The sequence below is a fragment of the Galeopterus variegatus genome, unplaced genomic scaffold (genome assembly GCF_000696425.1).
Source record: "Galeopterus variegatus unplaced genomic scaffold, G_variegatus-3.0.2 Scaffold2318, whole genome shotgun sequence".
Taxonomy (NCBI): Eukaryota; Metazoa; Chordata; class Mammalia; order Dermoptera; family Cynocephalidae; genus Galeopterus; species Galeopterus variegatus.
Genome location: NW_007728429.1, coordinates 141,384 through 156,259, shown reverse-complemented (window position 1 = coordinate 156,259; position 14,876 = coordinate 141,384). Strand labels below are relative to the sequence as shown.

General features: G+C 41.9%; 1 protein-coding gene across 2 annotated transcripts in view; it reads right to left on the bottom strand.

Annotated features, from left to right (window-relative positions):
- The window catches only part of ANXA13 (annexin A13), a 63,286-nt gene extending 52,081 nt beyond the window's left edge, over nt 1-11,205 (bottom strand). Inside the window, exons 1-2 of one of the 2 annotated variants that reach the window (XM_008581294.1) lie at nt 11,129-11,143; nt 9,882-10,004 (exon numbers count right to left, since the gene is read on the bottom strand). In XM_008581294.1, coding sequence (XP_008579516.1) covers nt 9,882-10,004; nt 11,129-11,143 — 138 coding nt within the window. Of the gene's footprint in view, nt 1-9,881; nt 10,005-11,128 lie in introns of both variants that reach the window. The other variant, XM_008581295.1, reaches the window with a different exon arrangement.
- Nucleotides 11,206-14,876: the final 3,671 nt, after the last annotated feature.

The window sequence follows — 14,876 nt, the reverse complement described above, 5'->3', positions numbered from 1 at the left end:
GCATAATCCTTTTTTTTTTTTTTTTTTTTTTTTTTGTCTTTTTTCTGTGTCCGGCAACGGATCGCAACCCTCAGTGTTGCCCCCGTACCGGACGGACCGGCAACGGGATTGCAAGCCTTGGTGTTGCTCCCGCGCCTCGCTCAGCCGGTGAGCGGGAGCCGGTCTGTACGTGGGATCTGAACCCTCGGACGGGAGCGCCAGCCGCGCTTCCCAAGCGGCGCACTATCCAGTGCGCCACCGGGCCGGCCCGAAAGACCGGCTTTCTTAGGCTATGTTGTCTGAGTTATACCAGTTGATGTGATATTTACCTAATATGTCAGGAGCAAGAAGACCTGACCTTAAGGCTCTTCAACACCTAGAGCCTTGAAGTGGTGGGCACCATTGTTCCTGAAGGTACTGATGATGTACTTGGAAGTGTAGACAATGTAACCGGTCCCGGCCCTCCATGCACTGAGCTCTGGTATAGGGAGACCAAGGGGGACAGTCCTTTTGGGGGCTATACCCAAGCAGAGAAGAGGTGAGCAAATCCACTCCTGATTGTCCCTGTCAGTCTCTTTCCAGGTGAGCACTGCTCATCTAGGTGGAAAAACCAGTAGCCCAGCAGCCTCATTATGGGATGTTTCTGCAGTGAAACCCTTCTTGTCCTGGCCATCAGAAGTTACTAACGGGCTAATAGCCTTTTGGAGAAAAACTGCTGCCTCTTTGCTGCTGCTGTCATCAACAGGAAGACAAAGATCAACCTTTAAGAGGAGTTGGCCTTTCCCCTGTGATAAGAGAGGGGACCAACACGGGGGAGTGCCTGGTGCCTGGGCCACGGCAGGCATGCGCAGCTGCTGGTAGAGATCCAGAGAGATAAAGGCATTACGGGGACGCCTTTTGCCCCATAGCCTTGCTTTCCCATCTAAGCGGTGGCTCTTAACCAACCAGGAGCAATTTTGTCTCCCAGGAGGCAATTGGCAATATCTGGAGACATTTTAGTTGTCACAAATAGGCAGTGCTACTGGAGTATCTAGTGATAGAGGCTATGGATTCTGCTAAACGTCCTACAATGCACAGAACAGGCAACAAAGAATTATCTGGGCCCAATGTCAATAGTGTCATGGTCTAATGTGCCAAGCATCTACAACTCTGCCCTACTGATTATAACAATTCTGTCAACATGTTACTTTAAAAGGTGTTGAGAAGGCTGAACTTCTAGTGCTAAATGGCACATAGGTACTGACTAAAGCAACTTCCGCTCACCAAGAGTGAATTGCTGTGCTTACATAAAAGGAAAGATTACAAGTGGACCATGGTGTTTTTCTTCTTTAATTTTTTGCAAAGTAACCCAGATGGCAAATCTGAAAGATGAGTGCTGGGATAAGGTAACTAGGAGGAAGAGTTTGAGTTGAGGTCAGTCCAAAGCCTGTCATCACCTCCCACTTCTTTGTCTGCATCACGGTTGTTGTGGGCACCACAGCCTACACCTGCAGGAAGACACGGCTGTGTGATATCTCTCAGCTGACTCATTCTTAGGGCCCTTTAGTGCTGTGTTGGGTTGGAGAACTTGGAATTTCTACTAGAGGTGGAATAACATTCATTACCTGGAAACAAGATTTTGTGTGCTGGGGAGAATGACTGTCTGCTTTGAGGTTGTCCACAGATTGGTTGGGGAGTTAGAGACCCCTGAAGAGTGTTATACTTCCAGATATCCAATTACTGCTATATTGCATCAACAAAAGTGAACTCGGAGGATGAGGTGGTTGTGGGGACGTGATGGCTATTTCTCAACTGAAAGGAACCATGCCTTCAAGAGTTACGAAAAATGAAGCATGTTTCTCATTAGAAAAGAATTATCCATTTCCTTCTTATATTGCCAAAGGCTGTCTTTTGCCAATTCAGTGAGAGTATAAACTTGGGATTCATTACTTGTGGGAAGAAAAAAGAGGCTAGTGTGCTCTGGAATCCTCAAGAGTCAATGAGAAGTGAGCAGATGGAATTGAAAAGAGAAAATATTGGGGGCTGAGCTGGGCCATCCTGGCATCAAATGTGCTGTGTAGTGGGATAAAACCAGCAGTATATGGGCAAGTTCTGATCTGCTGAAAAGGAAACATGGTAAAATAGTTAGATTTGCTTTGAGCAAATTTATGTCTCAATCAGTATCAAAACAATGAATGTTATTCTTTCCCCTGGTAAGAAAGTTTAAATATGCATTGGATACAGACCTATTAATGCTTTTTTTCCCACATTTTTATCTTCCTTTCTATTCCAAGTAAAGCCTTCCAAGCCTCCATTACTTGAGGATGAATTATTTTTCTGCCTTTCTATCTGATCATCAAACCTTCATTTTTTTCTATTTCAGTCCATCCAGTAGTATTAGTATTAGTAATGGTGGTGGTGGTAGTAGTAGTATTAGTAATATTAATAAAAATAATAGGAAAGCAGTAATGATAATGGAATACCCCCTATCCCCAAGGATAGGGAAGGTCAACCTTGGCCACAGTGATCATCCAAGGGGTGACCCAAGTCAACCAGAATTCTTCCCTGACATTTTATACAGATACTTAGAGAAAGAAGATATTTTCCTTGAGTTGCTAAGCTGGAGCTATGTTGGGTCATGGAACTCTCTGTGGTGCCTGAAATACCTGTGGCCGTACTTCCCTCCCACCAACCCCTCTTGCCTCCCACACCATTGAAAACAAAAAGCTCATTTTTAATAGGAGAGAGCAAGGCAAACAAATAGAAAGAAGGAGGGAGGGGGAGAGCGAGACAGAGAGAGAGAGAGAGAGAGAGAGAGAGAGGGAGGGAGGGAGAGAGGGAGGGAGGGGGAGAGAGAGAGCGCTCAAGCGAGTGTTGCTCAACCCCAGGGATGAATCATGACTGCTGACTCTCTCCTCTTCCCCTTTTCTAGTCTGGGGTTGGGCTTTTGACCAGTCTGGCCAGTGCCATAGAAAGAGGTGCTTGGAGCTTTTCAGAAAGATTTCCATCGCTGATAGGGGAGTGGAAAATGGGGACAAGGGCACTTTTTTCTCTCTCCACATCCTTCTCGTGCATGACTCTGTTAGGTGAGATTATTTACTTGAACACATGACCCTCACCTGGCACCCATGAGGGGAGATATTGCCAATATATCAAGGGTGGCAGAATGAGAAGCCAGACATAGCTTGGGCCCTTAATGATGTGACTGAACTGCTGAACCCACACTGTAATAATTTCTTCCAGACTTTCTGATAGGGTGGACAATTATACGTCTTTGTTATTTAAGCCACTGTTAATATGGTAGTCTGCTACTTGTAATTAAACACATATGAATTGTTCAGCAAACAAACAAAAACAACTGTGAATTCATGCTTCCCAAATTACCTCAAGCCCAGACTTGTCTCTTGAGTTTCAGATCCAGGTAACTGCTGGGCATCATACCCAGGTGTACCACAGATATCTCAAACTCAACAGATCCCCAAACCAAACTTCTCCTCTCACTTTGACTTCTGCCCCTGGTAGGTGCCACTATCCACCTGGGTACCCGAGTCAGAAACCTGGAAGTCACTCTGTAGTCTTTTTCCTTCACCTTCCATATTCAATCAGCCAGAAAGTCCAATCTGTCCTCTTCTCTCCAATTCCACAGCCTGTTTTAGTTGGTGGGAGGGAGATGAAGTCCTTTGTTTCTCTCCAAGGACACTGCCTCCCAAGAGCTTTACTTATCCCTGGTCATATTTCTCTCTAAACCTTCCAGTGTGGTATATTCAAAAGTAGATCTGATCTCAGCATTCCCTTGTCTGAGATTGATCAGGGCTTCCCCATTGCCTAAGGCAGTGGTTCTCAAAGTGTGGTCGCTGGACCAGCAGCATCACTGGGAAACTTGTCAGAAATGCAGATTCTTAGGTCCCACCTTCAAGTATCTACTGAATCAGTGCTCTGGAGGTAGGACCCAGCTCTGTATTTAAATAAGCCCTCCAAGGGAATCTGATGCGCTAAAGTTTAAAAACCACTACTAAACTAAGGTAATAAACCCAATTTCCTTGGTGTAGTGGATTGAATAATGCCCCCCCCCCACCAATTCATGTCTATTCACAGCCTTAGAATGTGCCTCATTTGGAAATAGAGTCTTTGCATTTGTAATTAGTCAAGGATCTCAAAATGAGATCATCCTGGATTTAGAGTGGGCCCTAAATTCAATGACTGCTGTCCTTAAAAGAAAAGAGAGAACATAGAGACACACACAGAAGAGAAGGCCACGTGAAGATGGAGACAGAGATGGGGGTTATGTGGCCACAAGCCAAGGAGCACCTGGAGCCACCAGAAGCTGGAAGAGGCAAGAAAGGATTCTCCCCTAGAGCCTTTGGAGGAAGCGTGGCCCTGCTGACAACTTGATTTTGAACTCCTGAACTTAAGGACTTTGGGAGGATAAGTTTCTGTTGTCTTAAGCCACTCAGCTTGTGGTACTTTGTCCATCAGCCCTAGGAAACCAATACACTTGAGGCATCCAGTGGCCTTTGGGTCTCACCCCTGTGTACCTGGCTAGTCTCACCTGCTGTCACTGCCCCTTGCTTATTAATCTTTCTATCAAAAATATTTATGGAGTGCAGCTTATGTGTCAAGCCCAAGAGATACAATACTGCTATGGTTTGAATTTCCCCCCAAACTCATGTTGGAACTTAACCCCCAATGTGGTGATGGAAGGTGAGACCTTTAAGAGGTGATTGGATTGTGAGGACTGTGCCCTCGTGAATGGAGTGATCCATTCCTGGAGTAATGGTGTGGTTCTGTTGGCTTTAAATAGAGAGCAAGTGGGAGGTTTAGCTCTCTTGCTCAGCCCGTTTCTCTCACCAGGTAACACCCGGTCACCATGGCACTCTGTAGAGACTTCCCGCTAAGGAGAAGATCCTCCCTCATCACATGTGCCCCCTGGACCATGGACTTCTCAGCCTCAAAACCATAAGAAATAAATTTCATTTTTTCATAAATTACCAATTTCAGGTATTCTGTTATAAGCAACAGAAATGAACTAATATGAGCAATGACTAAGTCACAGTGTCTGCCCTGCAGAAGCTCACAGCCTAGGCGGAGAGAATGGCAAGTGATGTACGATGTGCTAAATGCTTCAGCAGGGCCAGAGTGACACATGCCAGCAGTGACATCTTCTTGTCACCATGTGAACACCCTGCTTCTCCATACCTTCTTTATGCCTGCTCCTGCTCTGCAAAGAATGCCCTTTTCCACATTAAGAATCTGCTTCTACTCATTTCTCCTGTGCAGAATCACTCCCTCTAATGTCCTGTTTCTGAACTTTGTTACAATGGACATGTTTCTATTACTGCATCCATCACATACTGTTATAATTACTTATTTGTCTGCCTCCCTCTCCAGACTGTAAGCTATTTTGAGGGCATGGACTGTGGTCTTTTGTCTTATTCCTTTTTTTTTAATCTACAGAGACTTAAACAGTACCTGGCTCATGGTAGTTTCTGTAAAAGAATATGCTGAACTGCACCAGAATTGTAAAATTGATTGCAAGGAGAGAAAGTGACTTTTTCCCTCTCTTCTGGCAGAAGGACTCTTTTATCAGCTGCCTTTTCATGGGACAGCCCTAGGGTAAGAGCTGGGAGAGAGTGCAGCAAAGAGAAAGGAGCAGTTCTTGGCTTGCATTTTGGGTGAGAGGCCTGGGAAGGAAAGTGTGGAGCTAAGCAGGCTTTCAGTGCCATCATCCGGACATCTCTGCAAACTGAGTGGTGACAGTGGTCCACAGTCAAAGCTGGGGCATAGCTCTAGCCTGGGCCTGCGAGAGGCTTACACTTCAACCGTGGTTCTCAAACTCAAGCGCACATCACAATCACCTGAGGGCTTGTTCAGCTGCAAACTGTTGGACCCCACCCGCAGAGTTTCTGATTCAAAAGATGGGGGATAGGGGGGCATGATTTGCATTCCCTACAAAATCCTAGGTTATACCAATGATGCTGGTCTGGGGACCACATTTGGAAACCACTGCAATAGAATACTGGACATTATACCCATGGCTCTGAACTTTGGATACAGTAGAATCATTTGAGGAGTTTTAAAAAATACAGATGTAGGGCCTCACTCATGAATTGGTCTGGGAGTATGCCTGGATATAGGGATTTGGACTCCACCTGAGCAACACTGGTCTGATTAAGGCTTTTTAAGAAAATGTAATGAATTGAGGAATTCACAAAGCTTTTATTGAGTACTTGCTATGCTCCAGGCATTGTGTTGGTGATGGGGACATAAAGACGAACGCTGACATAGTCTGACTCTCAGAGAACCATCAGTCCAGTGCGGGGCAGATATACAAAGCAGATGGTTCTGGAACCATGTAGGAGTGGAGTGCTAGAGTTATACCCAGAGTATTACGGAAGCCCAAAGCCACATGGGAGTGGAGTGATAGGGACACATAGAGAATTAGATGGACACATACAGGTCTTCCTAAGGAAGACCATCTAATCCAGCATGGAGCGGGAGAAGGAGGCTTGGAGAAAGAGGAGATGATGAGTTGATGATCTAATTCAGTGGTTTTAGAAATCCCAACAGGTAAGCTTCTATTTGGTATAATATGAGCCTTTATTGAACCCAAAAGCACAGTGTTAAGAACTTCCTAAATCCCAATCCGTGCTTTACCTCTTACAAATGCGTAAGATGTACAACCTTGGAAAAATTACCTACCCTCTCTTTGCCTTGCTTTCCCCATATTTTAAAGCGGAATAAGCACAGTATCTTCCTCACAGGATTGTCATGAAGATTAAATGAGAGTGTCTGTGAAGTGCTTGGTATAGTGAATGGCTCAAACAGCATGGACCACAGTTCACACCCTCAAAAATCTCACAGCCTAGTAAATACTAGATAAATGTCGGTTGTTATCATTAGCATTTCAGAAGGCCCCATTGGACCCTCATGTTGTGCCCATCATTGCTGGGAGTTTTGGTTCTTGTTGTTTTTGCTGCAGAGCAATGATGCAGTAGGCACTGCTGACATGTGCAGGATGCCCCCCACCCCATGCTAAGGGGACCCAGGCTCCTATGGCTTTAAAATTCTAGTGTCAGTGTTTCAGTTTGCACATTCTTCCTTCTGTCTATGTGTTTGTCCTTGGCAAACTTCCTACCTATTTAAAATGGCTGCTTTTTATCTACTACAGATAAGAAATCCAAAAGCCAAGACTGTGCAATTGTGTCTAAAATGTAGCTAGGCTCTGCACGGGAGACTTGTCTTTAAATGAAGAAGGTATGCTTTACTGTGTCTCATGTCATGACATCAGAGGCCCTTTCTGTTTCCTCCTATACTCACGGTGGTGTTCTGAAGGACCAACCTTCCGGGATAAATGATTTCCTGATAAGGAAGTTATGGCGGCATGGTCTGCTTGGGGATCACAGTTTAATGCCCATTCTTGGTTAAAACCATATTTCTAAATTCCCAGCCACATGGTTGCCTGCCTCCAGAGCCTCTCTTTTTCTCAGGAATCTAGACTTATTCCCCCACTGCTCAGGTGTCCCTGGCCCACCTTCATCTGAGCTTGCTTGGTGTTCACCTGCCACAAGTCCCAATCTGTTCTCCATTTTAGACAAAATTTATGTTGGCTAAATATTGGCACAAGCAAGTCATAAACTTGGCATGTTCACAAACACCATGGCAGACTGCTGACCAGATGTTGTAACATTTACAAATTGGTTTTTATTTATGGGCACTCACAATGACAGCTGCTTTCGTCAGCAGTGTTGCAGAGCTGTCCTTTTAAGGTTAATAGTATGCTCTGATTCAGTGTTTCTCTAACTCTACTGCACATTAGAATCACTGGGGGAGCATTTACAAATCCCAATGTCCAAGACAACCACCAGACTAATTAATTCAGACTCTCTGGCGGTGGGACCCAGGCATCAGTGCTTTTTTAGAACTTTCCAAGCAATTCCAACGTGCAGCCAAGTTCAAAAACTTGTTTCCCAGTTCAGTGCTTCTCAGACTAACGTGTGTGAATCACACGAGAATCTTGTTAAAATGCAGATTGTGATTCAATAGGTCTGGGTGGGCCTGGGATTCTGCATTTCCAACAAGTGCCAGGCAATGTGGATGCTGCTCCTAGTCCAGGAACTGCACTTTGAGTAGCAAGGTTGTAGTCCTTTTTAGAGCCTGTTCATTAGTTAGCCTTGCAAATAATTTTTCAGAAATCATTAGTCCTTTTGAGTTTGTGATTGTTTCCAATTTTTCAATGGCTCCCCTAACTCTTCCCTCCCTATAGCTCTGCCCAGATCCTACAGCCACACTCCCATGTTAAAGTCATCTCAACACCGATCTTGATTCTCTATTCTCCACTAGATAGTGATTCTCTTGAAAACAATCTACACAATAGAATAAAATTGAAGAGTCATCTAGCTACACCCTAACAGATTTTTCTGTGGGTATTGCTTTTCTGTCTGTGCACACTCGATCTGCAAATCTTGTTGAACACAAAGATGCATCCTTCACACTAAGCAAACTCTTCAAACATTATGTGATTTAGCAAATGACAACCCAGTATCTTGATTTTTGCTGCTTGTCCAAATAGCTTAGTCACAAACACTAAGTCTTCAGTTCAAAAAAATCATTAATGCTGGCAAAAGAATTGGGGAAAGCGCAAAGCAAAAGTAATTTTTAGTTTCAGGATCAGCTAGGACTCTACTTCACGGTACCTTGAAAAACATAATTTCCTGGCCAATATTCTACTGGCTTTACAACAACATTTGTCAAATGGTTATCTGTGGATCCTGGTCTGTGGACATATTTTGGGGGATTCAAAACTTTTTAGGAGGCATTTAAAATAGTGTATTTAATGCTAATAATAATTTAAAAATTAAAAATTAATATAAAGCATACTGGATTATCACGATGAACAGGTGCTGCCACATGGCTTCAATACCTGCAACTGTGTTTGTATTTATGATTGTTTATAAGCCATATAGCCATACTTTAATTGTTGCAAGCTAATGATAAAAGAATACAGAACAGTGGGAGGTTTACTAGAAAAATCATGTGTTTGAGCCAAGGGAAGGCCAAATGGTGTGATCTTCACACAAAAGTTTCTCAGGTTGAATAGAAAAATGTGATAGAAGAACTAAACAGTCACACACCACATCATATTTTAGACATGCTGAGACTCAAAAAACCCCCCAGTACTATAGTAATCAGGACCAATTTACATTGAACATAGCCATTTAATCTCAGCAGAATAACATAGTCTATTACACTAAATTAATTACATACATTTAAGCATCATTGATCTGTATTTTATTAGCTCTTAATTTATGAATTTGTTTTCATTGTGTAGTTGCTTCAAACTGATTCTAGTTTTAAGTTTGTATATACTCTAACTTTCTAATGCAAATAATTTAAGCCATCACTGAAACAATTTTTTGATTTTTAAAAAGGTTTGCATTTACTTTTTTAGAATGTATTCATGCCTTGTACACATGTTAAATTCCTTCAGTGTTTTCTACTTATCTTTAACTTTTTTTTTTTTTTTTTGGTGGCTGGGCGGTACGGGGATCTGAACCCTGTGACACTGGTGTTATAAGGCTGTGCTTTAACTAACTGAGCTAACCAGCTAGCTCCCTCAGTACTTTCTACAATGCCACAGTGGCCGTAGTGTAGCCTCATGAACTTGATTCTAGGGGACTATGAATGGGACACTGCTGGGAACATAAACTGAGCTCCTAGAAGATTACATTTTTATATTAGCTGCAGATATTGTAACAAACATTTTCCAGGGGAAACTTTCCCTGCTTGGAGGCCATGCCCGATGATGAAATTTTCAGACTGGAGGATGGCGGAGGGTCTGGTATGACAGGTCATGGGTGACTAATTTGGGGCCAATGAGAGAGCTTGTTCATACCCATGATTTGGAGGGAAAATAAAGAGCTTACGATCTGTGGGGCCTTTGGCTCTCCATTTCCTGAGGAGTGGCTGAGAGGCTGCATGGCTGGCGAGGGTTGGGCGTCCCCTTTGGGCAACTGTTGACTGCCTTCTGAGAGGGAGTAAGACTGGCTCTGAGGATTCAAAAAAGAAATACATGAAAATGCCGGCCCACTCCCAAAGTCCAGCTGCCTCATGGAGTCGACTTTCAAAGGACCAAACTGTCCTCCTGAGCTGCTAATGCAGGGGCCAGTTATTACTCCTCAGGTCCTCTGCATCTGTCCAAAGTATTTAAAAAGTAGGTTTCAGTTTCTGTGAAAGATGCACTGAATGGATGGCTCATAATCTCAGCTAGTATGAAAATGCTATCTACAGACGATTTAAAAAATAAAGCCTGTCTGAGGCAAATATTTGTAGGCTTGTAAATATCTGAGTGCAGGTTTAATATTTAGGAAAGGAAAAACCTTATAAAGTTACAGTTTACAGAAAATTTTGGAGTTTGTTCTCTTCAGTCCTAGTGTACATGCAATAACACAATATACCATTCTTGCTGTGAGAAGTTACACTAGGTGCACAAAACCTTACTAAAATTCTTATTACACTAGCTTTAGATATACATTTTTCAATGTAAAAAATCAAGATTCAACTCTGATCTGTCTTGTGCATGGTTGGTTCTAAATGATAATGTTTCAGGCAGGTTTTTTTTTGTCATTAACAATTTATAGACATGCTATTTGCTAGCCTACACGTTTCAAAAAAAAATGTAAAATATTAAGTCCATTCCATAGATATTTACAAACATCTGAATGTTTGATGCTATCCTGAAATAATAGTGGAATATATTCACTTTTCAATTCAAGTTATATGGCCTTACAGGGGTATTTTTACATTGGTCTACTGATACTTACCGCATGACTTTCTCACAAAACTCTGAATAGGCACAGGCTACGAAGTTTTGTTGCTGCAAACTAACAACTTTAGTCCTACATTCCGCAGACACATATTAATCATTTGCCCCCTGCAACGCACTGTTTACTGCCTTATATTAAACACGTTAGCCCCTCCTAAGAGACTTTTGACCAATGGAGAAAAATATATTCCAAATGAATTTTAAAAGCATGATATGCTGTTGTAAAACCAACAATAAAGGGTAATAATAGTGATAAAGTGTAAAAATTTCAAGCACAATTTCATAGTTTACATTATTCCACATACTAACAAAAATTAAAACTGATTCCCAAAGGCAATGAGTACTTACATGACGGTTGCCCATTTTTGTTTTTCTGAGATGGCCGTTCTGTATTTCATTCAGAGATCAATCCTCCGACAGGCAAAGTTTATAATAGTTTTCCCAGGGCATAATATCTCTTGAGCTTAATAAGTAACTTTTGGTTTTGAATTCAAATACTTTGTTGGGGATAGGTAGGGAGTGGCAATAGCCACAAAGAGCATCTGCAGTACTACTCCAGCTGCTTTGTAGGCTTTCTTTTAAATACAAAATACTCGGACTTCTGCTTTCAGACCCCACCAGCACCCGAGATAGTGAAGCTTGGCTTGGCCGGGCAACCCCTGCTATTCTGGAGCCAAGGGATATTGGGTGGGGGCATGATGAGGGTGGGCAAAAGAGGGGGATGGGGCTGAATGGTGAGCTGGTAAGAAGCAGGCCTTGGGGCTTCATGGTAGGGCTTTCAAGGCAGGTAGAGGATATTCCTGAGGCAGGGAGGAGGTGGAAGTGGGGCCTCCTGTCCTCTCCTGCCTTCTGGGTCCCACAGTTTCCCAAGGCAGGTGTCCCCACTTCCTTAACCCTCTCTTCTCAGATCGTCCAGCCTTGCTCCTACCCCTCTGCAGAATCTCTAGTGTTGCCTCTACTCAGGCCCCTTCCAGGTCAGAACCAAATCATGTTAGCCTTGCTGTGTCTAGGCTCTGCTACTGCTGATCACTCCCCTCCTGGAGATCCCCCCGTTGGATATACCTATGTGGACTGAATGTTGCTGGCAGTTGTGACCGGCTCACCACCTCCTTCACCTCACCCTGCCTGTGATGCTTATCTTGTCTGCTGGGCTTGATGACATTCTGTGTTCTGGTGACTCTTCAGTCTGCCTTCGCAGATCTTTCAAGGTTTTGCCTGGTATCTTCAAGACATCTTGAAAATTAGACCTCTCGTTCAAAACTCATCTTCTCTTCTTCCTGTGTTCTGTATTCTGGCTAACTTTGTGTCTTCACACCTCAGCTGGAATTCTGCTTGGGATTTTCTTGTTTTCTGATCGAGGGCAGGCCTCCTGATTTTCAAAAATTCAAGTTTATTGAGGTATTACATGAGACTATGTCTATTTTGTTCGTGAAAGGGCAGGTGTCATGGAGCTGGCCACCTAAAATTCACCCTTTTTAGGTTTACCATCTAAGAATGTTGACAAGAATCAGTCTCGTAACCATGACTACAATCAAGATACAGAACATTTCCACACCCCCCCCCACACACCAAAATTCTCTCAAATCCCTTTGAAATCAGTCCCCTCCTCTCGGTACCACCCCAGGCAACCAATGATTCCCCCCCTATGGTTTTGCCTTTTCCGGGTGTTCAAAGACATGGCATTCTTCAGTATGTAGGCTTTTACTGTGGCTTTTTACCATAATACACTTGAGATCCATCCATGTTGTGTGTATCAGTAGTTACTCTTTTTTACTGTTAAGTAGTATTTCATTGTATGGATGCATCACAGTTTGTTGGGAGTTGTTTTTGATTCCTTTATCCATTACGTCTAACGTCACTCTGATCTCTGTGACACTTTGCCCTCTCCTCAGCCCCAGTGCAGTCTGTTGTCAGTGCTCCGTGAATAACCTTCTGTGCTGTATGTCTCACTTCTCTCTCCAATCCATTCTCCAAAAAACCAAAATAAAGTAATAAAATACTTCTCTCTTTTCTTTTCCCAAGTTGCCAGTAAAATAAAATATTTATTAATAAATAAAGTTTATGCTTTTCAAGTTGAATAACATTCACAACTAAAAGGCTAAATCTGTCTCACTTATGGATTGTTGAAAGAATTATCCTTTTATATTTTGGGTGTTCATTTAAAATTTTATACCTTTCAATAATAAAATTATTAACCAGATAGACTGAAAAATCTTACTATTTTACTAACATCACTATTATTATTACCAAGAATTTTGCAAAGGCTGTGTTGAGTTATACTAGACCATTGTTTTTATAATTTAATTAATTTTTAAATTTAAGAAGTAATATGTGTAGATGGTAACTTTTTTCCAAATAATACAAAAGGGACCATGAAAAGTAAGCTTACTGGCTTCCCAGTCCCTTCCCCCAGAGGTTTCTTGTGTGTCCATCCAGAAATCATCTATGCATATACAGCCATGTCTGTGTGTCACTCTATTTACCTGTCTCTCTATCTACCTATGGCTGGCCTATTTTTTTATCCAAACAAATGGATCTGTATAAACATTCTTTTCCACATCTTGTATATTTCATACATTAAAGAGGTTCCTGACATTGGTGCATTTTTTTCCAGTGGCTGCATGGTAATCTATTATCTGTATGAACTAAAACGTTTCATCAGTCCACCATTGAAGGTCATTTAGCTTGTTTTTGGTCTTTTGCGTGAATATCTTCATATATGCATCTTGCTTGTGTGTGCGTGTTTATGTGTGGAATAAAATCTTAGAATGGAATTGCTGACCAAAGAGAATGTTCATTGAAGATTCTGATAGATGTTGCCAAGTTGTCCTCCACACAGACATAACAATGCTGGAGCACTCTCAAAGCCCAGCTGGCACATGAGGCTTACTTTCAAAAGGCAAAATTTACACCCCTTTTATGATAATATGTGTTCATTTCCTCACATATTGACTAACAGTAAATATTCTCAAACTTTTTAATTTCTGTCATTTGAATGATAAAAAATGGTATCTCATTTTTAAGTTTACATTTCTTTCATTTACTATCCTTAAAATTGTATATCCCATTTCTTAAAAGCCATTTGCGTGAATATTTCTGTGGTTTGTTTGTCTACATCCTTTATTTTTCTTTTGAGTTATTAGTCTTTTCATTATTTATTTGTAAAACACTTTACTTATAATAAAATCTAAGCCTTCATCAAGTGTAACAATTATTACCCCCCAGTTATTTATTTTTTTTGTCTCTGCTTATGTCTTGAGTGTGTACATGTGTGTGAAGAAGTGTTAGTTTTTATGTATTCAAACATAATTTTTTCTTCTTTGACTTGCTTGGAAAAACCTTTTTGTGCTTGAAGATGCTTAAATCTTTTCGTACATTTTCAGCAAATTGTTTTAATGGCTTCATTTCTTCTTTTTTATTTCTTCCAAATTTTATTTTATTTTGTCAGTATACAATGTGGTTGATTACTGTGGCCCATTACGGAAACCTCCCTCCCTCCTCTCTATCCCCCCTTCCTCCCAACAACCTCATATATGTTCGCTGGTGTTATCAACTTCAAGGAATTGTGATTGTTGTGTCTTCTTCCCTTCCTGCCCCCCGAGGTTGTTTGTGTATTTATTTATTTATTTTTAGCTCCCACAAATAAGTGAGAACATGTGATATTTCTCTTTCTGTGCCTGACTCGTTTCACTTAATATAATTCTCTCTAGGTTCATCCATGTTGGTACAAATGGCAGTATTTCATTCTTTTTTATAGCTGAGTAGTATTCCATTGTGTAGATATACCACAGTTTCCATATCCACTCATCCGATGATGGACATTTGGGTTGATTCCAGCTCTTGGCTATTGTGAAGAGTGCTGCAATGAACATTGGGAAACAGGTATACCTTCGACTTGATGATTTCCATTCCTCTGGGTATATTCCCAGCAGTGGGATAGCTGGGTCATATGGTAGATCTATCTGCAATTCTTTGAGGAACCTCCACAACATTTTCCATAGAGGCTGAACCATTTTGCATTCCCACCAACAATGTATGAGAGTTCCTTTTACACATCTGACAAAGGACTAATATCCAGAATATATAAAGAACTCAA